General features: G+C 32.2%; 1 protein-coding gene across 2 annotated transcripts in view; it reads left to right on the forward strand.

Moving 5' to 3' along the window:
• LOC126887350 (transcription termination factor 2-like) overlaps positions 1 to 26991 on the forward strand; it is a 67008-nt gene that overhangs the window by 35761 nt on the left and 4256 nt on the right. For both annotated transcript variants that reach the window (XM_050654804.1, XM_050654803.1), the window contains exons 5-6: positions 7113 to 7579; positions 12112 to 12438. In XM_050654804.1, the coding sequence (XP_050510761.1) occupies positions 7113 to 7579; positions 12112 to 12438 (794 nt within the window). The remainder of the gene's footprint in view (positions 1 to 7112; positions 7580 to 12111; positions 12439 to 26991) is intronic.

The following is a 26991-nucleotide window of genomic DNA, read 5'->3' on the forward strand; positions in this document are numbered from 1 at the left end:
TCACTTTTACATAAGGAATCCAAATCTGCAATAAAAAATATGGGGGTTTTCGTTTAAGATTTTAAAGTTACCCCACCCATCCACCAGGGGTGGAGTGGGGAGTCGTGTTTATTGTCATTCGATAGATTTTTGAAAAATATTGAATACGTATTTTCCAGTTTTTCGATTCGATGTTCATTTCTCGAAATATTCGTCCGTTCCGCTACTTTTGGGACACCCTATATAATTTTCTGTAGTATGATAATGATGAATACAGTTCTTGAACTAAGTGGAGCATAGAGCTTTAGTGACAACGTGCCATCAAGTTTTATTTTGCACTAAGGTCTTCACCTCATTCCAAGACTTTCCTTAGCCTCTTTAGTGAAGTCACTGAAGGTGGATATGAGCTATTACCTCCGATTTCGGTGAACCTCCATCGATTTGCATGAAAATTGGTGAGTGGTTAGAGGATATCTCAAGGAACAATGGTGACATGGTGCCAACTGGCGCTTTTACCCTAGGGGTGGATGCCACCCCTTCTCGGGGGTGAAAACTATTTTATTGAAAATAGCCCCATAGTTCGATAGAGAAAATTCTAAGCAAAATTTGTTATATAAAGTTATTAAAATAAATCAAAACTTTTTGAGTTATTAAAGATCAAAGATTTTAATCTTTCTTGAGAAAAATGCATGTTTTTAACCGATTTTTCATCAATAACTCAAAAACTATAAGTTTTTACAAAAAAGTTATTATTTTCAAAATTGAAGCTAATAAAAAAGGAAATAAACCCCTTACTAAAAAACCTTTTAATTTTAACTAAAAGTGAGTTAGAGGTAATTGAATGTATATTTTTTTCGGCGAGTAAAAAACTCTGTATTCAAGCTGAAATAACGGAAAATTGATGCATTTTATAACATAAACTCATTAAACATTTGTCAAAGTACTTAAAAATATCCATCAAATGAACCCCCGAAAATGTTGATAGCGTTAAAATTTATGCTCCAAATTTTTTTCAAAATTTATCTTTTAAAATTTTTTCCAAAAAATGTTATGTTTTTTTTTTTAATAACTCCGTTCGTGTTTACGATATCAGGTTCATCTAAAAACTGTTTGAAAGTTAGTTCCAAGTGATATTTAAGCACGTTGAACCTAATCTTTTAAACCCTTTATTTTTTTTTAAATAAAAGGTTAAATGGCCCCGTTTGCATGGTTTCCACAGCAAAATTTAAGATTTAAACGTTTCTATCTCGATTATTTTTTACCCTACAGAAATAGTAAAACACGTAAAATATTTGGTATAGAAAAAACTAAAATTTGATTATATATAATTTTTTACGTAAATTGAGTATTTTTTAAGTTATTATCAAAAGAATATGACAATTAAAATAATTTAAAAAATTATGATTTTTTAAAATTATATCTTTTTTTCAAAAATGTGCTTTCTAAACCGGTGAAAATTATCGAAAACATTACTTATGCTAATATAAAGAAGTTCTTGTAAGGATTACTATAAATTTTAATTTTTGTGGAAATGGCGTATGTTTTATTTTTCACTTTTTAATAAAAAATTCGAAACGGTTCTTTTATTTTCATCACAACTTGCCTAATTTTGACGCTATTACCTTGTTCTGAAGCTCATTTCATAGGTATTCCGAAGTACTTTTACAAATGTTTAGCACGAATATTTTATACATTACATCGTTTTCTCGTTATTTAAGCTTAAATACTTAGATTTGAGTACTCGTCGAAAAAAATGCACATTCAATTGCCAATAACTCACTTTGAACTATATTAGTTTAGTTCTATTTATATGTGAGGAATGTATTCAATTTTTTTTTATACGTGAAAAACCGATTTAAAACATGCATTTTTTTACCAAAAAATAAAATCTTTGGTCTTTAATAACTCAAAAAGTGTTGATTTATTTTATTAACTTTATATAACAAATTTTGCTTATAATTTGTCCCTCTATCGACTTGTGGTACCTAACTAAAAGTGAGGTATAGGTAATTGAATATATATTTTTTTTGGCGAGTAAAAAATCTAAATATTCAAGCTGAAATAACGGGAAAATGATGCATTTTATAACATAACCTTATTAAACATTTGTCAAAGTACTTAAAAATATCTATCAAATGAGCCCCCGAACATGTTGATAGCATTAAAATTTATGCACCAGAATTTAAAAAAAAGTTCAAAATTTTTCCAAAATATGTTATTGGTTTTTTTAATAACTCCGTTTATTTTTAAGATATCAGGTTTGTCTAAAAACCGTTTGAAATTTAATTCCAATGGCTATTTAACCACGTTCAATTTAATCTTTTAAACCCCTTACTTTCTTAAAAATAAAAGGTTAAATTGCCCTTGGTGCATGGTTTTCACAGCAAAATTTAAGATTTAAACGTTTCTATCTCGGTTATTTTTTACCCCATGGAAATAGTAAAACAGGTAAAATATTTGACACAGAAAAAACTAAAATTTGGGTAAATATCATTTTTTACGAATATTGAGTATTTTGGAGTTATTATCAAAAGAATATGAAAATTACAATAATTTTAAAAATTATGATTTTTTTAAATTATACCTTTTTTTCAAAAATATGCATTCTAAACTGGTCAAAATTATTGAAATCATTACTTGTGCTAATATAAAAAAGTTTTTGTAAGGATTACTATAACTTTTAATTTTAGTGGAGATGGTGTATGTTTTATTTTTCAATTTTTCCTAAAGAATTTGAAAGGGTTCTTTTATTTTCATCATGTATGTATACACCGTTCTTAGGCGTCAACGCCCTTCGGTAGGGATCTATGGAGGAGTATCACCAAGCCGGAAGCCCTTATCCCTTCCCGTACCGCTCCTCCATAGGCCGATCAGACGCCAGTTTATTCCAGACCAAGCCGTAGACTCTATTGAGTTTTATACTACGGCGTTGGCCTTTTATAAATTTCATGACCTAGCTGAGGCTCGAACCAGCGACCGCAAATCGCAAATCCACTAAACTTGTCGATCGACTGAGCCCAAGCTAACTGGACCGTCAAGACCGACTTGCTTAATTTTGACGCCATTAACTTGTTCTGAAGCTCATTTAATAGGTATTCCGAAATACGTTGACAAATGATTTGCAGGTGTATTTTATACATTGCATCGTTTTTCCGTTATTTAAGCTTGAATACTTTGAGTACTCGTCGAAAAAAAAACACATTAAATTGCCAATAACTCACTTTGAACTAACATTAGTTTAGTTTTTTAAGTAAGTAATATATTCAGTTTTTTATTATCATCAATTTCAGTAATAATAACTATTTTGTAAAAGCTTATAGTTTTTGAGTTATACGTGAAAAACCGATTTAAAATATGCATTTTTTTACGAAAAAATTAAACCTTTCGTCTTAATAACTCAAAAAGTGTTGATTTATATTGATAACTTAATATGAGAAATTTTGCTTATAATTTGTCCCTCTATCGATTTATGGTATTATTTTTAATAAAATAATTTTCACCCCCGAGAAGGGGTGGCATCCACCACCAGGGTAAAAGCGCAAGTTGGCACCATGTCACCTTTGTTCCTTGAGGTATCCTCTAATTACTCACCAATTTTCATGAAAATCGATGGAGGTTCAACGAAATCGGAGGTGAAAACCTTCAGTGACTGCACTACTTATCTAACCTCTAGAACTGTCCATGATTGATCTTATCCAAGTTTGTTCTGGGCGACTTCTTTTTCCTGGGGTATTCCACTCTAGGGCAGTCTTTGCAATACTAGAGCTATTTTTTCGAAACGTGTTGCCGATACAACCCCACTTTCTGGACTTCATTTCATTTTCTACCCTCTTTTGTTAGATCAGGTGTAGCAGATCTTCGTTTCTGATGTTAGGTCAGAAAATACAAACAATTATTCGTAGGCATTTGTTAACAAATACCTGCAGTTTGTGGGTAAGGGTTTTTGTCACTTTCCAGGTTTCACATCTGTGGAGTAGAACAGACATGGCCATTTGGAGCCCATACCTCCAAACACGGTTGAACTAGTATATTGTTTCTTGCATTTAGTCTGATGGATTTTATTCAATTCTAAAATTTTTTTCCAATAAATGTTACTTATTCTTTCATGAGGAATCCAAAAATCTAATAAAAAACGGGGGTTCCTACGTAAGATTTTAGAGTTACCCCCCACCCCACCTCCAGGATGTGAAATGGGGGTCGTGTTTGCTGTCATCAGATAGGTTTTTGAAAAATATTATGCACATGTGTTTTGATTTTTACTAAAGCTAGTTATTTCACAGTTGATTACTGTGATTGTGTAGATGAGAAACATACTGCGGTTGGTCAAGCGAAACGTAGAACAAGTGGTACTGACAGCTTGTCAAAGTTGCTTACATGCGGAGGTAATTAAATCCATTTACTAAGGCTGAAAATCAGTACACACATTCTAAATTAAATATAAATAAAAGTTATTATAGTCGGTCAGCTGTATGACGGGACAGAGACGGTCGGTCGGCACAATGGATGTACACGGTTATTCACTATATTTTGACCCCCCTCTAAACTGCTTTATTTACAGAATTAGAAAACAATGTAAAATACAAAACCTATTCAATTTTTAAATTATGATTTTTTGACATCAACACACCCAAACTTATATGGAATCACCATGTATTTCAAAGTAATATTTATTTCTTTTGAAAAAACTTGTTATTGTTGCGAAGATTAAAGGTTTTTATTGAAAATAAACAAATATATAAGACAATCGGATAGTACAGCCCGGTACGGTATAGATTATTTGCTTGAGTTGCAAGTTGAACGAAAATAAGTAAACTAACTTTTGCGCCCAAAAACGAAAATATGCCTCATGTGGGGTTATAAAACTTACAACGAGGAAAGACTATTGGTCTTGTGGAGAAAGTAATGTTCTCAGATGGACATAGCTGCAGAGCTAGGCGTAATACAGGGCGTTCTGTCCAAAACATATGCTAGGTAAAAGAAACTAGGAAAGCTCAAAAATAAAGCAAGGGAAAGTCGCCAAAAGTAATAACGGCTCTCCACGATCATTTAATTGTCCAATCATCTGGAAGACACCTAACCATTTCTCACCTGCAGCTCCAAAGGCAGATTTTGGGAGCTACAGGTGTAACTGTTTCAGTTGAAACGATAAGAAGAAGAGCTCTTACCAATAAGTATACAGTAGGAGACAGTTATGATTGATCGCCTAAATTGGTGTCTTCACCACCAAAACTGGAACATTGGGAATTGACAAAATGTGCTATTTTCAAAAACAGTCAGGATTTAATGTAATCAGATGGAAAATCAGATGACCCACGAAATCGTGTACTTAGAGGTTGAGGAAGACAAGCAAGAACGAAAACTGTCAGATCTGTTCACAAATATACAAGGGGAAGTGTAATGTTCTGGAGAGGAATTGTGATCCGTAAAAAAACTCCTTTAATTTTCATCCAATCAACTTTAACTGCTCACAGGTATGTTGATAATCTGTAGTCAGGCTCTGGAGAGGTGCAACAGGAGAAAATTTAATTTTATTGCATGATAATGGACCTCTACATACCATTAGAGTGACTACAGACATCATTGAAGCAGAAGGTATCCCTTGTTTGGAGTGACCTGCTTGCTCACCCGAGCTTAATCCTATAGAGTATTTGTGGGATATGCTTAAAAGAAAAATTAGAGCTCGACGGGATAATCCACAAAACATCGCACGGCTAGTACAAGCTGCTTTTAAAGGATGGAGCAACCTACCACAACAAAATGTTGATAATTTGATTAGGAGCGTGCCCACGCAAATTGAAGCTTGCATAAGGACTAGAGGTGATAACACTGACTACCACAAAATACAAAAAAATAAATAAAAACAAGTTAAACATTATTTGTTTTATATTGACATTTTGAATGCTATTGACTTTGAAACAACTACTTTCAATTTGTTTGTTAAATACTTTATTGTTTTATTTAATTGTTATGTATTTGTTATTAAATTGCTTTAAAATAAATATTGTTTAACTTCATGTGTTCGTTTTTTTAAATTCGCACGGAATAGTAAGAAATATCAGATGATTCCATATAAGTTTGGGTGTGTGTATATATCGTACTAGTGACGTCATCCATCTGGTCGTGATGACGTAATCGACTATTTTTTTTAAATGAGAATAGGGGTCGTGTGCTAGTTCATTTGAAAGGTTATTCAATTCTCTATTCAGTAATATAAACATTAACATGATTGTTTATACAAGATGTCCAAAAATTTTTTTTTAATTAAATTAATTGTTTAATTAATAATTCAAACATTTTTTTGGACACCCTGTATAAATAATGATATTACTGCATAGAGAATTGAATACCCTTTCAAATGAGCTAGCAATCGACCCCTATTCTCATTTAAAAAAATAGTCGATTACGTCATCACGCCCAGATGGATGACGTTACGAGTACGATATATATGTCAAAAAATCATAATTAAAAAATCTTTTTCTAATTCTGTAAATAAAACAGTTTACAAGGGGGTCAAAATATAGTGAATAACCCTGTACATTCAGTGGGGCCGACCGACCGGCTTTGTCCCGTCATACAGCTGACCGACTATAATAATTTTTATTTATATTCAATTTAGAATGTGTGTACTGATTTTTATCCTTAGTAAATGGATTTAATTACCTTCGTAGGAAAGCAACTTTGATACCCTCTCAGTAACCCCTGTTCTACGTTTCGCTTGACCGACCGCAGTATGTTTCTCTACACAATCACGGTAATCAACTGTGAAAAAACTAGCTTTAGTAAATTCAAGAGATTTTTCGGAGCTGCCTCTCCGTCTAATAGATTTTTGAAAATTATTGAAAACATATTTCTTACGTTTTCGATCCGATGTTCATTTCGCAAAATATTCGACCGTTCCGCTACTTTTGGGACACCTTAGATATGAAATAACGATATTCTCGAGAAACCTGGACTCGCCATCTCTCGTTTTCGCATGACCCTCCACCTACCGCTCGCTCCTCTACACCACTTTCAGTACATATCGTGCTCTCTCCAGAATATTCCAACGCGTTCGAGGTGCGAACCGTTATACGGGGGTCGGTCAAAAGTACTCTTGGTACAATATCTATTTACTAATTTTATTTAACTTTCAGGTCATTTCTTCGCTTATGTTAAGAAGAACAAAACCAGAATTAATTGAAAAGGGTCTATTAAATGCTATGCCCGAAAGAAAGTGGGAACTTATCTCAGTTGACTTAACCAAAAGGGAGAGGGATGTGTATAGCAAAATCCTGATATTTTCCCGTACCTTATTCGCTCAATTTCTACATCAAAGAGCAGAAAAGAATCAAGATGCAAGAGATTACCAATTGGACACCTTAGAAGGTCCAAATGGGGCCAATAAAGAATACTTTCTAATGAGAGAGAAGTTGTTAAGACTCAATAAACTTAAAGATATTAAACAGCACGAGATTCTTGTGCTATTGCTCCGGTTGAGACAGATTTGTAATCATCCGTCTCTTATAACTGGAATGCTCGAGGAAGGGCTAGAGCTAGCAGGCGATGAAGAGAATGCACATGATAGAGAAGGAGCTCTAGACCTTCTGGACCAACTTAACAAGTAAGCTAGTATTTTTAAGTTAGGATATAAATTACTATACAGAGTGATTGATTAGTAAGGTAAAGCTCAATAGCTCCGCTATAGTAATATATAGCAATAAAAGTTAATAACAAAAATTTTAACCACCTTTGAGCTTCACATTATAAAATTAGTTAGAATGTTACAGGGTGTTCGATAACACAGTGGCAGACCTAACTTTGTTTTTTTAAATGGAACACCCTATATTTTATTTTATATTCGAAATCCTGTTAACTTCTGCATCACAAAAATATAAAGGTTTGTAATGTTTTACAGGGTATTTACAAAGTTATAACCAATTTTGTATGAAAATCGTAACTCCCTGTATAAATAAAAATAAGCACAACAGCAATGGTTTATTAAGGCCATATTTTTTTATTTATTCTCAAAATTTTTAAGAATTATTGATATTGCTAATTTTCTTTATATCAAATACAGGGTGAGTCAAAACGCAAGTACATTATTTTCTCAGTAATGTTAAATGGAACACCCTGTATTTTATATCATTATCGAAAAGTAACATTAACGTACTTTAATTTTTATATAACATTCCCTATGCCCAAATTTATTAGTTTTCGAGATATTTTCATTTTTCAGAGCAAATTATTTTAGGTGTTAAAATTTATCTAAATTTTAAGTAAGCCATGACTGAATTGACAATTGAAGATTACCGATTATCAATCCGGTAATCAATGTAACACTAGCAAATAAAGAAATAAAAATAATTTATTAGTAATACATTTTACAAACAAAAACACAACCACTACATGCAACATTTTTGAAACAATTAAAAACTATCTTTTTATGTAAATGCAACAAATAAACAAAGAAAATTAGTAATAAATTTTACAAAAAAACACACAAACACAAAATACAATATTTTGTGAAGACAAACACTACTTTTGTATGTAAATGTAACAATGTAACAAATAAAGAACAAAAAATAATTTATCAGTAATAAATACATTTTGCAAAAAACATGTTTGAAAAAATTAGACGCTACTTTTAATAAAATATTTTTAATATTTAATTACATAAGGTGTTCAAAATTATCTCTCAACACATTTATGTACGCCTAAAAACGATCATTGAATGAGCTACTTACTCTACGGAGCATTTGTAAATTAACACATCGAAATACACTTTGTATTCTATTTTTCATCTCATCCCTTGTTGTTGGAAGTATTTTATAAACTTCATTATTAACGTAACGTCCATTTAAAAAACATAAGTTTGGTCTGCCACTGTGTTATCGAACACCCTGTAACATTCTAACTAATTTTGTAATGTGAAGCTCAAAGGTGGCTAAAATTATTGTTATTAACTTTTATTGCTACCTATTACTATAGTGGAGCTATTGAGCTTTACCCTACTAATCAATCACCCTGTATAAATAAGTGTAATATTATAATCTTGCGAAGAGATAAGAGTTTGATTTTATCTAAAAAGAGTTGATTATATAGTATGTATCTCTCTATTCTTATTGATTACCTTCTCACTTACTTGTCATGTTGTGTGTCAATATTAGGTCTCGCGTGCTTCTGTCCGTCCTGAATTCATACTGTGTATCTTTCATAGTTGTTTCTATTCGGGTTTTTATTCTTGTCTTTATTATTCTTGCGAATACCTTCCCAGGGATACTTGATATGGTGATACCTCGATAATTATTACAGTTTCTCTTATCTCCCTTTTTGTGTATTGGTAATATAATGTCTTTTTCCCAGTCCTTTGGTATTTCGGCTCTATTTATGATATCATTCATTAGTTCTTTCATGCTGTCCATTCGCTTTAAAATTCCCATGAATTTTATAATTTCCGGCGTGATATGATCCTTGCCTGGTGCTTTGCCTAATTTTACTCTTACTATTGCTTTCTCTAATTCCTCCCTTGATATGGGTTCCACTTGTTGTTCCTCATTCATTTCTTGTATCTCCACTGTGTTTTCCATGTCTGCATGTGTTAGCTCTTTGATATGTTCTCTCCAACTTTCCATTATTCGTTTTCGATTACCTAGTTTTAAGTATTGGTGCAATGGTTTTGAATTGTGTCTTTTATTTTCTATTTCTATCTCGTTAATAATTAGTCTGTTTTTTTAATTTTTCTTCGATTTAAACAATTTCTTTGTCTTTTCCTTTGATCTTTGTATTTTTCTCGTTCCTCTTCTTTGCATGTGCTTAGCCATTTCAATCTTGTTTTATTCTTTTCGTCCACTGTTAGTTTGTACTCTTCGTCAAACCAATTATTTCTTCTTTCTTTTTGCATTTTGCCAACCACTTTCTCTGCTGCTTTGTTTATTTCCTGTTTGATTTTTTTCCACTGTTCCTCCATTTGTTGTTCTTCCTTGAACTGCATCACTGTATTTACTTCTTTTACAAATCTTCTTTTTTACTTCTTTCTCTTTCAATTTATCTACGTCCCATATTCCCTGTGCTTTTCGTCTTTCATTCTTCGTTGTTTTTATTTTACATTACGTAATCACTATCGTATGGTCCGAATCTATGTTGGCCCCTCTGTGAGATCTAACGTTATTTGTCGGCTGTTTGTGTGTATTTTTGATTCCTCTCCAGACTTCCTGGTCTCATCCAAGTTATTTTGTATATGTCTTTGTGTTTATATCTCGTGCTACTTATATCCATGTTTAATGCCGCTGCAAAATTACATAGTCTTTTCCATTATTGTTTGTTGTGTTATGTATTGAATTTTCTCCTGCAACCTCTCTGAAGCAGTTTTCTTTGCCTATTTGGGCGTTGAAATTGCCTAAAATGATTAACATATCTTCTCCCGGGATTTTTTCGGCGTGTTCTTCTAGTGTTTCACGGAACTGTTGTTTTGTCATAACTGTTTCTGTAGGTGCATAGACATTTATTATGGACTTGTTCGATTTGTTGTTTACTCTTATGTATGATTTATCTCTGACTTATGGGTTTAAATTCCATAATTTTATGTCTCATTTCCCCTATCGCCATAAAATGTGTTCCTCCATATCTCTGTTTTTCTTCGCCTGCATACCATACTGTTTTTTTTTTCGATTTTTTTATGTCCCCCTATCTGGTTTCCTGAATTCCTGCAATATCTATATTGTACTACATATTAACTATTTAGATGGGAAATAAGCCACAATTAAATTGAAACGAATAATTTTATTAACGTGTCGACGCCCAAATCGGGTGTCGTTGTCAAAATATAAAATACTATTAAATTAAACAAAAATTTTGTTGCTAAGTAAAGAATTCTTCTAATTATTTATTTAATCTGACTCATTTATATTGGAAATTCAGACATAATTATACATTTTAAAGTAGAAGGCTTTCAAATGATATTGCCAATATTTATGAGTTGCGTTCCTGGGACGACTTTACTGAAAGATAGTTCATTCGATTACATAAAATCAACCCCAACTCAAGAATATCCGTCACAAAAAATCATAGCATGTGATCTGTCTTTAAAAAGACAACCAAATGCAACAATGACAGTAAAATTCTCGCGTTAGAGATTCCATAGTAAATCACGATGGAAAACCAGGAAAAAACCTCGTGATACTATCCCGACATCGTAAGTATTTGGTCTTACATTTAATTTACTCTCAAAAACTAATACCAAATTCTGACTTTAATATGTTTAAATTATAAATAATATTAATAATACATAGATATACTCCGTCCAATTTACTTACCGTTGCACTTCATCCGCGTCATAGCCCGTGACGTCACATGATACCAACACGAAATATTTAGGCGGTAGTGTGTTCTTTTGTAGTGTAGAATCATTTTGCCGAGTACACTGGCATTACAGCCACTAGACATATTTTATTATGTACGCGTAGAAATAATATTTAAAGATTTCTATTAATGTTAACTTAAAGAAATACACAATAATATTTTTCATTTAATTTGTATAAATGCATTATAAAGCGTTTTTATGAAGCACATTTGTTCGGAACACACTGTAACTGTAATCGAACGAAGGTGATATTTTGGCATAAATTGGTAACATTTGACAGTTGCGGTGATGACACTTCATATTTGTTTTTATTCTTTACTATAAGTATTTGTTTCGTTATATTTACTGTTTCTCTTATGCACTTTAACGCAAGATAACTTAATTCTTGTTTTCTATTTCTAAAGTTTTTATTTATTTACATTGAATATTAATTTGTTTTGCTGTATAATCCACTTCCGCAAAAATTATGTGATGTATTTGATTTAAAATGAATTCAAGAATTTTTTGTAATTGGGCATCAATGTCATCTTAGATCTCTAACGTAAATAATGACGTGCAACGGTAAGTAAATTAGACGGACTGTATACAATAAGTAATACTAAAATATAAAATATGTGCTAACTCGATATGGTGTTGACTTACTAATCGTGGTATTTTCTTTCTATTGACTTCCTCTTTCAGTATGGGTAACCACATCCTACTGCATTCTACCGAGGAATTTTGCGACACAATTGGTTTCAAGTTTATCATTATTTTGATAGCTTAGTAATTTATACATTGTTGATAATTTTTAGGTTAAACATCAATGATACAGAAGAGCCTGGTACATCTGAAGTAGCTGACGGTCTTAGCGAAGAAGCCACTTCACTAAAACAGGTCGTACATAATGTATTATCTCCTTCAGACCCAGTATTCTCGAAAACACGGAGCAGTAGTAAGATAGACGCAGTAATCAAACTTTTAAACGAAAAAGTTCTCGAAAATGATGACAAAGCCGTCATTGTCTCACAGTGGCCCTCGTTTTTGAATCTCATAGCATACCATCTCAAGAAACTCAATATTAAATATGACCAGTTAGATGGAAGCGTTCCTGTTATCAAAAGAATGGATATGGTTAACAAGTATGTAATTTTTTTATCTTTTCATGAAAACGAACAAATGCGATTTTAATGTATACTGCGAGGCGAGGCATATGTTAAGGATATAGGAAATTATGCTCATTTTCATAGTTGATTTTATCGTGAATAGATTAACGGATTGTGCTATTTTTTTATTATTTTAGATTTTTCTTTAGTATTTATACAGTTATGCAAAGGTTTACTCAAACTTTTTTTAATGTACGTGTGGAAGAAAAGAAATGTTTTTCTTATGTTAAGTTTGAGACACCTTGTAGGGAGGACGAGGTACAAAATGTGAGTATACATCGGAATCGTATTGTATGCTTATGTTTTGTGAACATTTTGTTTTTTGAATGTCCCTGATATCTTTAGAAACAAAGAAAATAGGTGGTCTTACTCAACATGTGTTTTAACTGAAACAAAAATAACAATAAAAATAACAGTTAACAAAACAAAGGCACGTAACGTAAACAATTCTTATCGACACCTATGCACAGCGCAACATAAGAGAGACGAGATTGTTTAATGAAGGCTCTGTGATGTTTTAGGGTGGAATATCTCTGAAAGTAATACGGATTTGGTGCCTACGTGGAGCCTTTTTAAAGAGCGAGAGGTACATTATACAGATTTTTTTGAATACTGTTTCTCACTATATATAGGATATAATTTCATCTTGGTGGTTTGAGGGGACATGGCCTCCTCACGTATCGCATGTCGTCAGTTAAAACACATATTAAAGAGTAAAACCGTCTAGTGTTAATGTTATTAAAGATATCAGAGACATTAAAAAATATACTGTTCACAAAATACACTAAGCACCAAAATTAACGCATCATCTTAAAGATGGGATATTTTTGATGTCTTGTATTTCCTAAACCTTTTGTCCGATTTTTTAATGTGTTGTAGCTTTATTCTTCAAGAATATCGATGTAATACTATTGTTGCTAAACAGATAAGTGTCATTGTATACCGGGTGTAAAAATGATCGTGTGTTTTTTCGTCAAAGTTTGGAAAACCCTGTGGAATACTCTAGCGTATATAAAATATTGAAATTAAAACTCAACTGTAGCCTTAGGCTTTCTTAACATTCTGATTTTTTATTCATTCGCTTATGTTGGATAATAAACAAGTTAGGTACTTTAACAACTAGCAACGTTCTTCATCAATACAGGGTGTTTCTAAATAAGTGCGACAAACTTGGGTAATTCTGCATAAAAAATAATGACCATTTGCTTTATAAACATATGTCCGCAAATGCTTCGTTTCCGAGATACGGGATGTTGAATTTTTTCTTACAATCTGACAATTTATTTATTGCTCTAAAACCGGATGAGATATGCAAATGCAATTTGGTAGGTTTTAAGAGGTAGTTATTGGGCATTTTTTGGCATACAATTAAGAATTTTATATTTACCATTGGCGTGCATACGCGTCATATTACCCGGTCATATTACCCGTATGCACGCCAATGGTGAATATAAAATTTTTAATTGTATGCCAAAAAAGCGCAATAACTACCTCTTAAAACCTACCAAATTTCATTTGCATATCGCAACCGGTTTTAGAGCAATAAATAAATCGTCAGTTTGTAAGAAAAAATTCAACATCCCGTATCTCGGAAACGACGCATTGGCGGACATATGTTTATAAAACAAACGGTCATTATTTTTTCATGCAGAATTACTCCTTAAAGTTTGTCGCACTTATTTAGAAACACTCTGTATTGATGGAGAACGTTGCTAGTTGTTATACACGAGCGGGACACTCAAAAAAGCGCTTAGTTTTCGAGATACTGACCACCGAAGGCCGAAGGGCTAAGTTTATTCATACTTTATATTTTCGAGGGTGCTGAAAACGAAAATGAGGTTTATTTTGAATTTTATGTGGGGGAACATTGTCAAAATCGAAATTTTAACCTAAAAATAAAATAATTGATGGATTCGACCGTTACTTGATGGAAGTTCATTTTATCTCACAATAAAACACTGAAAAACGTTTGTTTTCTATACTTCCACAAAATTTATTACAACTATGTTATTACTACAGCTGTTTCGGCAAAGTGCCTTTCTCAAGTGATATATTTTACAATGTGTTTGCCTTTTTAAGTCTTTAACTGAAGAGGTTGAGGAGTGGGGAGCTGTTTGTCTCGAGTTGGTCATTCAGAATTATATCTGTATTTTTCAATTTATTAATTTCCATTGATTCTAAAAGTGATAGCTTAAGGCCTTTATTTTGAATATGTAGAATTTGAAACTCTTCATTGAAAGAATGATTATGATCTAGAAGGTGAAGTGCGTATGTAGAAGTGTCGTGTTTTTCTATTGTTGAAAGCCCTTTTGTGTTCTGCTATCCGTTTGTCAAAAGTTCTGCCAGTTTGACCGATGTAAGTTTTCGGACAGTCACCACAAGTTAGTTTGTACACACCACTCTGTAGTTGCTTTCTCTTTCGGCTTTTATTGTTTTTAATATGTTTGCTTAAGTTGTTGTTAGTTCTGATAGCTGGTGTTATTCCTTTCTTTTTTATGTATCTGGCTATTTTTGTTGTGTAGTCTGGTAATCGTTACATCTAGAAAGTTTATGGAATTATTCTGTTCTGTTTCTATTGTGAACTCAATATTAGTACGAAGTGAATTAATGTATGATAGAAATTGGTCAAGTTGTCTGTTAGTTCCTGTAAAGCAGACTAGTATGTCATCCACGTATCTCCACCAATATAAGAACTGTTTAAATACGGGGTGTTTAGAAATTTTTGTTTGAAGTTGGTTCATAAATATATCTGATAGTAATGGGCTTAGAGGATTACCCATAATAAGTCCTGCACTGTTGTTTGTGTAAATTTGATTATTGAATTCAAAATAGTCTTGATTTATGCAAATTTCAAGAAGGTGTAAAATTTCAGATGCAATGATCGGATTTGTACTATTATGTTCTAAAAGGTTTTTAACTAAAACAAAAGTTTCTGTAGGAGGAACACTAGGAAAAAGATTTTTTACGTCAAATGGAATTAGTCTGGAGTTGTTGGGCAATTGAAAATGTATTTTATTAACTAGTTCTAGTGTATTTTTGACGGTGAATTTAGGTGAAAATTTAGTGTATTCTGTAATAATATCTGACAGTCTTTTTGAAAGTTTATATGACGGAGCTGTATAAAAAGAAACTACAGGTCTTATTGGGTGGTCAGGTTTGTGTAGTTTAATAAAAGAGTATAATTTAGGGGGTTGTGGGTTCATAATATTAAGGTATTTCTGTTCTGTTGGATTTAGTATTGATTTTGAATTTTCAATGGCTAGTTTAATTTGTTTTCGGTATTTTTCTGTGGGGTCTTTGTTTAGTGTTATACTATTTTGGGTATTTAAAAATTCTATTGTTTTGTTATTATAGTCACTTATCGATAGAAATAGTAGTGTTACCTTTGTCTGCTTTTGTAAATATTATGTCATGTTTTATTGATTTATTTTTAATTGAAACGGCTATTTGGTTTTCTTTGTAACAGGAATTATTACATACACTAGAACTAGTTAATAAAATACAACATTTTCAATTGCCCAACAACTCCAGACTAATTTCATTTGACGTAAAAAATCTTTTTCCTAGTGTTCCTCCTACAGAAACTTTTGTTTTAGTTAAAAACCTTTTAGAACATAATAGTACAAATCCGATCATTGCATCTGAAATTTTACACCTTCTTGAAATTTGCATAAATCAAGACTATTTTGAATTCAATAATCAAATTTACACAAACAACAGTGCAGGACTTATTATGGGTAATCCTCTAAGCCCATTACTATCAGATATATTTATGAACCAACTTCAAACAAAAATTTCTAAACACCCCGTATTTAAACAGTTCTTATATTGGTGGAGATACGTGGATGACATACTAGTCTGCTTTACAGGAACTAACAGACAACTTGACCAATTTCTATCATACATTAATTCACTTCATAGTAATATTGAGTTCACAATAGAAACAGAACAGAATAATTCCATAAACTTTCTAGATGTAACGATTACCAGACTACACAACAAACATGAGTTCTCCGTATATCATAAACCTACCCATACTGACACAACTATACACAATTCATCATCCCATCCTACACAACACAAATTAGCAGCCTACCATAGCATGATACATAGACTGACAGAAATTCCTATGACAAAAAATAACTTCGAGACAGAACTAAATATCATTAGACAAATAGCAGTAAACAATGGCTATAACGAACAAACAGTTAACAACATTTTAAACCAAAAACTCCATAAGAAAGCCTTGAAATTAGTGTATCCACCACCACAGAAAGAACCCAGTACCTTCTGCTCTCTCACATATACTGGCAAAATAACAACAAAAATAGCCAGATACATAAAAAAGAAAGGAATAACACCAGCTTTCAGAACTAACAACAACTTAAGCAAACATATTAAAAACAATAAAAGCCGAAAGAGAAAGCAACTACAGAGTGGTGTGTACAAACTAACTTGTGGTGACTGTCCGAAAACTTACATCGGTCAAACTGGCAGAACTTTTGACAAACGGATAGCAGAACACAAAAGGGCTTTCAACAATAGAAAAACAGACACTTCTACATACGCACTTCACCTTCTAGATCATAATCATTCTTTCAATGAAGAGTTTCAAATTCTACATATTCAAAATAAAGGCCTTAAGCTATCACTTTTAGAATCAATGGAAATTAATAAATTGAAAAATACAGATATAATTCTGAATGACCAACTCGAGACGAACAGCTCCCCACTCCTCAACCTCTTCAGTTAAAGACTTAAAAAGGCAAACACATTGTAAAATATATCACTTGAGAAAGGCACTTTGCCGAAACAGCTGTAGTAATAACATAGTTGTAATAAATTTTGTGGAAGTATAGAAAACAAACGTTTTTCAGTGTTTTATTGTGAGCTAAAAATAAAAAAAATGAAATCACGTTTTTTTGCGTTTACCTCGCTACAACTCTGTTCCGTTTTAATATTTTTTTTTTGAAATTTTTACAGTATATAGCTCTAATATTTCTGAAGACAGCGGTAACTGTTTCAAGCTTTTATTCTTATCCTGATAAAGGTTATGAATTTTTCAAAGGAAAAGGTGCGGATTTGTGCATTGCAAAGTTTAATTGCAAAAGTTGTATGACGAAGCTTAAAATTTAGCTTTTTAATTTCGTTTATGTTTAAATAAAGAGTACAAAGAAGTTTTCTGGAAAGTTTCAGATCAAAATATTTTATAGAAAAAAAAATGGTGCAACTTTTAATGTCGACATTAGAAATGCCCAATATGACGCTTATTTTTTGAGGTACTGACCATGGGTAGAGAATGGCTAATTTTAATACTAAACGAAAATAAAATTTATTTTAAATTTTAGGTGGGGGAATATTGTCAAAATTGTAATTGTACCCTAAAAATAAAAAAAAATTAAATCACGTTTTTTTGCGTTTAGCTCGCTACAACTCTGGTCCGTTTTAATATTTTTTTCTGAAGTTTCTACACTATATATCACTCACTTTTTTTGAAGACAATGGTTTCTGCTTTAAGATTTTAATCTTATTCTAGTAAAAGTTATGAATCTTTTAAAGTACAAGGTGCAGATTCGTGAATTGCAAAGTGAATTTAATCGCAAAATTTGACTGACAAAATTTGAAATAATATATAATAGATTTATTAATAATATAATAGATTTTAAATCAAATTCAAAAATAAAACATAAGTACAAAAAAGTTTTCTGGAAAGTTTTGGATCAAAATGTTTTATAGAAAACAAATGATGCAACGTTTAACATCTATGTTATAAATCCCCAAAATAACGCTAATGTTTCGAGATACTGATCATTGGTGGTGAATGGCTAATTTTGGTCTTACTTTATGTTTTTGATGGTGCCGAAAACGAAAATCAAGTTTATTTTGAATTTTAGGTGGGAGAAAATTGTCAAAATCGCAATTTTGCCCTAAAAATAAAAAAAAGTTAAACCACGTTTTTCTTAAAATTAAAAGTTGCACCATATTTTTTCTATAACACATCTAGACCTAAAACTCCCCATAAAACTTCTTTGAACTCTATGGTTTAACATAAACGTAATCAAATAGATAAATTTTAAATTATGTCACTTAATTTTTGCGATTTAACTCTGCAATTCACGAATCTGCACCTTTAATTTTTAAAAATTCAAAACTTAAAAAAAAAAGGCTGAAAGACTACAGTTACTTTCATAGTCTTCACAAAGGTAAGAAATATATGCCGTAGAAATTTTAGAAAAAAATATCAAAATGGAACAGAGTTGTAGCTAGTTAAACGTAAAAATTCGTGACTTCACTTTTTTTTGTTTCATTTTTAGGTTAAAATTGCGATTTTGACAATGTTCCGTCACATAAAATTCAAAATAAACCTCTTTTTCATTGTCAGCACCATCGAAAACAAAATAAGACCAAAATTAGCCTCCCTTGGTCAGTATGTCAAAAAATAAGCGCTATTTTGGGGACGTATAACGTCTAGTGATGTAACGAATGTCATTTTTTGAACATTCGCGAATACGAATGCGAATGCGAATATCTGCTACCGACATTCGCGAATGCGGATGCGAATGCGAATGTCCAGTTTTTTAATAATTTGTTTCTATTTTGTAATGTTGCCTAAATTTATATTGAAAAGTTAATTGGTATTTAGTGTAAATCAATCTGAATATTAAGCTTTATCACATAATACCAAATAATAAAATAAAGTGAAAGCTGATAATGTGATTATTCGAGGTTAAGTTACCTTTTCTTAATAAAAGAAAAGTTCAGAAGTGAATAGATTTTCATATTATTAACCTAATAATATCTTCAAATGATTTTTTTTCTGATATTCATATTCGCAAAACATTCGCACAAACTTCGCGAATGCGGATGCGAATGCGAATATGCAAAAATATGCGAATATTCGCGAATGAGAATGCGAATACGAATATTCGTTACATCACTAATAACGTCTATAAAAAGTGGCGCAATTTTTGTTCTATTAAACATTTGTAACTAAAACTTTCCAGAAAACTTTTTTGTACTCGTATGTTTTAACATAAACGTAATTAATAAGATAAATTTTAAATTTTGCCTCTTAACTTTTGCGATTAAACTTTGCAATTCAAGAATCTGTACCTTGTACTTTAAAAAATTCATAACTTTTACTAGAATAAGACTAAAATCTTAAAGCAGATACCGTTGTCTTCAAAAAAGTGAGCAACATATAGTGTACAAACCTTAGATAAAAATATTAAAATCGACCAGAGTTGTAGCGAGTTAAACGCAAAAAAACGTGATTTCACTTTTTTTATTTCTATAGTAAAATTGCGATTTTGACAATACTCCCCCCACCTAAAATTTAAAATAAATTTCATTTTCGTTTTCAGCACCATCAAAAACATAATCTAAGACCAAAATTAGCCATTCACCAGACATGGTCAGTATCTCGAAAAATAAGCGTCATATTGGGCATTTCTAATGTCGATAATAAAAGTTGCACTATTTTTTTTTTCTATAAAACATCTTGATCAAAAATTTTCCAGAAAACTTATTTGTACTCTCTACTTTAACATAAACGTGATTAAAAGGCTAAATTTTAAATTTCGTCACTCAACTTTTGCGATTAAACTTTGCAATGCACAAATCCGTACCTTTCCCTTTGAAAAATTCATAACCCTTATCAGAATAAGAATTAAAGCTTAAAACAAGTACCATTGTCTTCAGAAATGTTAGAGCTATATACTGTAAAAATTTCAGAAAAAAATATTAAAATTGAACAGAGTTGTAGCGAGGTAAACGCAAAATACGTGATTTATTTTTTTTTATTTTTAGGTTAAAATTGCGATTTTGACAATGTTCCCCACATAAAATTCAACATAAACCTCATTTTCGTTTTCAGCACCCTCGAAAATATAAAGTATGAATAAAATTAGCCCTTCGGCCCTCCGTGGTCAGTACCTGGTCATTTTAGGGGTATATCCCGCTCGCTTATTAAAGTACCTAACTTTTTTATTATCCAACATAAGCTAATGAATCAAAAAGCATAATGTTAAGAAAGCATAAGGCTACAGTTGAGTTTTAATTTCAGTATTTTTTATACGCCATAATATTCTACAGGGTGTTCCAAACTTTGAGGAAAAAACACACTATCATTGTTACACCCGGTATACAATGACACTTATCTGTTTAGCAACAATATTACTACATCGATATTTTTGAAGAATAAAGCTATAACATATTAAAAAATCACTCAAATCGGACAACAGGTTTAGGAACTACCCATTTTTAAGGTGGTGCGTTAATTTTGGTGCTTAGTGTATAAGACTAATACAACATAATATCGATGTATACCTTTGTACCTTGTCCTCCCTACAGGGTATCTCAAATTTTTGTTTCGGTTAAAACACATGTTTAACTACAAAACCATTTATTTTCTTTATTTCTAAAGATATCTTCTTCTTCTTCTTAAGGTGCCGAGACCGCCTGTCGATCGTTGGCTCTCATTTTGCTCAGCATATTAACAATCATTGTCTTATTTACAGCCACACGAAATAGTTCAGTGCTAGTTTTCTCAAACCATTAGCGTAGGTTTTTAAGCCAAAGTTGTACAGCGGCCCGCACTTCTTTTTCCCATTATTTTACCTTGCATGACAAGGTGAAGTATGTTATATTTTTCTGGGTGATATTATATGACCAAAGTATTCCAATTTCCGCCTTTTCAAATTTCAAAAAACGAAAAAATGTTCATAAAATATAAGACTACAATTCGATTCCGATGTATACGCTCTGAGCTTCGCTGGTGTCGCTCCTAGCGGATTACTAATGCAACTTTCACCGGTAATTTTTAAATTTATTATTTAATTGTTATCGCTTAATATTTACAACGCAAAACAGTAATTAAATTGTAATCGATTTTTTAAAGATTTTGCTAATCATTTTAACGTTCTATTAATGAAATATTAATTTCTTACTTCGGATACTTTCACATTGTGTAGATGGCGCTTAGATTAATTTATAATTACGTATTACGAAGTATTAAAAAAACTTAAATTCAGTATTAAAAACATGAGTATATTTAAGGTAAAAATATACACCACAGCTTTGACCAACTAATATTATTTTCTATTAATGTTTTTAATTTCAATGTTTTAAATTAATCACATTGACATTTATGTCAAATTTCCAGTAAAGGCTTACAAACTTGTCACTACTGGCGCTCGCGAATTTTTAATTATCCCCTCTACCTACGAGCTTAAAGCGTATACTCACATTTGTACCTCGTCCTCCCTATAGGGTGTCTCAAGCCTAACATAAGAAAACCTTTTTTTCTTCCACCCGGCATAAGTACAAAAAAGTAGTTTGATGATTTTGGTTATTTAATGAGACGGTTGGGCATGTACCTTTTCTATTAGTCAACGCAACGTTATATCTACTGACTTAATTATTAACTTTCGTTTACTTTAATATTTATTTTATCGAGATTGGTCTGGAGCAGTTGCGAGGCGATGTACGGGTTTGAGTGAGCCGCAAGGATTGCTGGGTCGTCTGCATATGTAGCTGTGATGATGTTTTGACTTGTAGGAAGATCTGCTTTGTGGAGTAGGCAGAGAAGAGGTCCAAGGACACTACCCTGAGGCAGTAGTGATGTTGATTATAGTTACTTTCGAGTATTAATTACAAATCGTTACTTTTGTATAAAGTAATCACTTATAGTATTCGTTACTTTGATTACTATGATTACTTATGCATTTGAGTACCGGTAATCATATCAAAAATCGTATTTCTCAGTAGGTAGGTATTTTGTATAAAGTAATCATTTACAGTATTCCTTACTTTGATTACTATGATTACTTTTGTATTTGAGTGCCGGTAATCATATCGAGAATCGTATTTCTTAGTAGGTAGGTCTATATAGGTATTCCGATATGACAACGACCTTCACCAATCTGTTTAAGAGATAAAAATGAATTGATTACTATTATTACTTTTGTATTTGAGTACCGGTAATCATATCGAGAATCGTATTTCTCAGTAGGTAGGTATGTTGTATAGGGATTCCGATATAATAACGACCTTCACGAAGTACGAAGTAATCAGAGTAATCAAAGTAATCAAAGTAGATACAATAGTCCAGGGGTGGCCAAGCTCCTTGATAATCGAGCCATTTTTCAAAATTTGAAATTTTTCGCGAGCCGCAATTAAACAATTATTTAAAAAGTGTAAAAAAGGTATTTAATTTTTCTCATACTGTTTGGACTACACGAACTTTAAAGTGAAATAAAATGGTTCACATCGTTGTTTCAAATATGCAAATAATTCTACAAGCAGCCTTTACTAATTCAGAATACTTCAATTCTTCATCATCTTTCCATCTTTTCTGGGACGGCCTACTTATCTTCTACCGTCTCTCAAAAAGCACTGTTTAACACACTATTTTCCTCTGATCTTACCACATGACCTGTCCATCTTATCTTAGCTTTTATATCTCTTACGATGTTTTCAGTGCCATACCAATTCAGCTTTGCGGCGCCTTCTCCACTCTTCTGTCAATTCATCTCTTTGAGGGCCAAATATCATTCTGAGAACTTTCTTTTCAAACACCAGGAGCTTATTTTTTTCCCGCTGATGTAGAGTCTATGTTTCACTCCCATATGTAACAATTGGACGAATAATTGACATACAGGCTTAATTTAGATTGCCTTTTTAGCATCTTAGATCTTAATAATGATGATAGGGAGTATGATGCTCTGTTCCACGCATTTATTCTTTCTGAGATATCTTTTTATATGTAGTTGTCATCTGTGAAAATGGCCCCTAGATATTTAAACTCTTTTACTACTTCGAAGTTGTGGTCATTAATAGTAAGTTATGTTCCGCCTAACTCTTGGTCTTGGATTTTTGGTTACTTTCATGTCTTTCGTCTTCTCTTCATTTATTCGAAGGCCCAGACTACCTGTTCCTGCCACTAGTTGTGAAAACACCTCTCTCACGTCTCTTATAGAATGAGCGACTACACCTAGATCATCAGCAAAGGTCACTAATAGTTTTGATCCTCGATTTGCAAATCCCCCTGTCAGCTCAGATGATATTTTACTTATTACCTATTCTAAGACCAAATTAAATAGCAACGATGATAAGGGGCCTTCTGTCTAAGTCGAATGTTATAGTCTTTTATATTTTTTGTTGTCAATAATTTAAGTCATTTTAAAACACAAAAATTAAAAGTAATTCAGGTACATTTATTGAGAGCCACAAATAATCCTTCAAAGAGGGCTTCAATGTGGCTCGCGAGCCACAGTTTGACCACCCCTGCATAGTCGTTACTCGCTCTGATACGATTGGTACGAAGTAATCAGAGTAATCAAAGTAGATACAATAGTCGGTACTCGCTCTAATACGATTGGTATGAAGTAACGAAGTAATCAGAGTAATCAAAGTAACCAAAGAAGATACAATAGTCGTTACTCGCTCTGATACGATTGGTACGAAGTAATCAGAGTAATCAAAGTAACGATTTACCTCTGTGTATAGTAATCGTTACTTTCCGTATTCGTAAGTAACAAGTACTTTGTAACGAATAGTTACTTTTTCAACATCACTATACTCCAGCTTTAATTGGATATAAGTTAGTGCACTGATCCTTTACAAGGAAATGGCAGTCAGAAAGATAGGACTTGGGGAATAGAAAGAAGTAGTTGAGAGGAAGGACTTGTCTTATTTTGTAGGTATAGCAAGCCAGTGTGAGAGACTGTATCAAAAGCCTGTTAGACATCCAAAAAGGCCGCAGAACAGTATTTCTTCTCTTCTAAGGCTTTGTTTATGGAATTGCAGATCCGGTGAATTTGCTCATTGGTAGCATGTTGTCTAAATCCAAATTGGTGATTGGGTATTAGCTGCTATTTTACGAGGATTGGTTGTAGTCTGTCTAGTAGTAGTTTTTCAAAAACCTTTGACATCACTGAAAGTAGACCGATAAGTCTATAGGACTTAACTTCTAGGTTTGCCTGGTTTGGGTATTAGAATGATTTGTGCTACTTTCGACAAAAGGGGATAGTAACCAATTCTTAAGATTGCGTTAAAAATCTGTGTTAAGTATTGCTCTCCTTTCTTGGGAAGTTCTTTTAGAATCCTTGTATGATTAAGTCGATCCCTGAGGACTTTTTCGGATTCAGATCTGTTTGGATTTTGTTGAAAACTTGTTTTGGCAGTGAATGTCTCCAATGGTGCGTCTAGTTGGTATGGATATTCTAAATACAATTGAATATTATCTTCTGCATCAGAGTTGTTGTTTTGAGCATGCGGTTGGAACACTTCCTCCAGATATTTGGCAAAGACTGGCTTTTTTTTGTTACTTTTAGCCCATCGTTCGTTACTGGCCCAGATAGGCAGATTAGAGAGTTGTCGTCGATTAATCTTTCGTGTTGCCTTCCATAGAGTGTATTCGGTGGTTTCTGTGACAGATAGATTATGTAGATATCGTTTTATGTCGTTGTTTAACCCATTCGCTGCTATCGAAGAGGATGGAACTCCACTGGGGGCCATTTTGTTGAACGGCACCTGACTGAAGTAACCATATCACGCGCTGGCGCATGATCGGCAGCGAATGGGTTAACAAAGTTTTTAATGGTGCTGTAGCTTGGTTTAATCTGATTTTATTCTAGTGCGCCAGATTCGTGCAAATAATTATAAGAATTGTGCATTTAATGATAGAAGCATATAATTTGGACCACATATACTACACATACAAAGGTTCAAATTTAGATAGAAGGCTCTCTCAGATTTTGCCTTTTACAAAAATGGCGGGGATTCAAAATGGCGACTATATATATGTGACTAATAGCACGATAACTTTTGAACGAGACTTCAGATTTCAACCAAATTTGGTATATAGGTTCTTTTTTTGATGTATAAGATCGAGGTCTTGAACAGTAAGAATAGGTTTATCAGAAGTTGTGTTTTTCCTGGTTTTTATGTAAAAATATGTTGTTTTTTTCTTAATTATTTCACCCTGTATATATTAATTTTTCAAAAAGTTAACACGGCCCTTAAAAAGAGCGTAAAAATATTTTTTAGGAAATATTTGTATCTTTTTAGTTATGTTAATTACCATTTAATAAATGCAAAACGTATCTTCACATGTATTTATATGCGGCAGATTGGTGCAAATATTATAAGAATTATTGTGCATTTAATGATAGAAGCGTATAATTTGGACCACATATACTACACTTATAGAGGTTCACATTTAGATACGAGGCCATCTCAGTTTTTGTTCCTTTTACAAAAATGGCGGGCATTCAAAATGGCGATTATACATATGTGACTAATAGCACGATAACTTTTGAACGAGATAACAGATTTCAACCAAATTTGGTATATAGGTTCTTTTTTTAATGAACAATATCGAGGTGTTGAACCGGAAGAATCGGTTTACCAGAATTTGTGTTTTTGCTGTTTTTTTATGTAAAAATATGTTGTTTCTTTTTCAATTATTTCACCCTGTATACAGGGTGGTTCATCTTATTCGCCTCGGTCTCTGTACGGAAAACCACTTGATATTTTAAAAAAATTTCTTCACAGAAATATACGGAGCCTTTAATACCACAACCTAAAAATAATGCGAATTATACAGGGCGTTCCAAAAAAGAGTGGTATATCAAAGTTATATTTTTTCTTATGGAATGCCCTATATCTGATGACACTATTGAATTGACCTTAAAAAATAAGCTATACTTTCATAAGAGTTCCCTATACCTAAATACAGGGTGTTTTGATTTATTTCGATTTTTATAAAAAAGTAAGGTTTTAGAAAAAAATAAATATCTACGAATCTAAGAAGCAGTAACAAATTCTTTCTTGGATCTTAATAATAGACTATTTAGCATACTTAAACAGATGCTTATTGCAACAAAATTTCTTACAGGGTGGTCAAAATATGAGATTGTTCTATTAACAAATTCAAGCTGTAATAACTTACTTATTTTAAATGGAACACCCTGTATCTTACTAGTCTGTCGCGTAGAAAATTTACTTAGCTTTCAATTTGTACTAGGGTTTCCTATACCTATCTTTTTACAGGGTGGTCAAAATATTAGATTGTTCTATTAACAAATTCAAGCTGTAATAACTTACTTATTTTAAATGGAATACCCTGTATCTTACTAGTCTATCGAGTAGAAAATTTACTTAGCTTTCAATTCTTATTAGGGTTTCCTATACCTATCTCCCTTCATTTTTTAAATATTTAAAGATTTCCTAATTTATAAGCTTTGAAAATTAGAATTAAGTACCTATGTCGTGGTTATGTACAACACATCACCAACACCGGCAATATACTTAAATATCTTAGTCAAGATAGTTTCATTAATAAAATTCACATTTTTATCATTTAATCACACAGAGTGTTCTTATTTTAAATGACATACTCGATATTCTATTCTTTATAATGGAAGATATTTAAAATCTCTTCAATTCCATGTTAACATTCTCAATACACATGTTATTCTGTAAATATAAATTCCCACGTTATTCTGTTAATACCCATTTTTACAT

Source organism: Diabrotica virgifera, chromosome 6, assembly GCF_917563875.1.
Source record: "Diabrotica virgifera virgifera chromosome 6, PGI_DIABVI_V3a".
NCBI classification, from domain to species: domain Eukaryota; kingdom Metazoa; phylum Arthropoda; class Insecta; order Coleoptera; family Chrysomelidae; genus Diabrotica; species Diabrotica virgifera.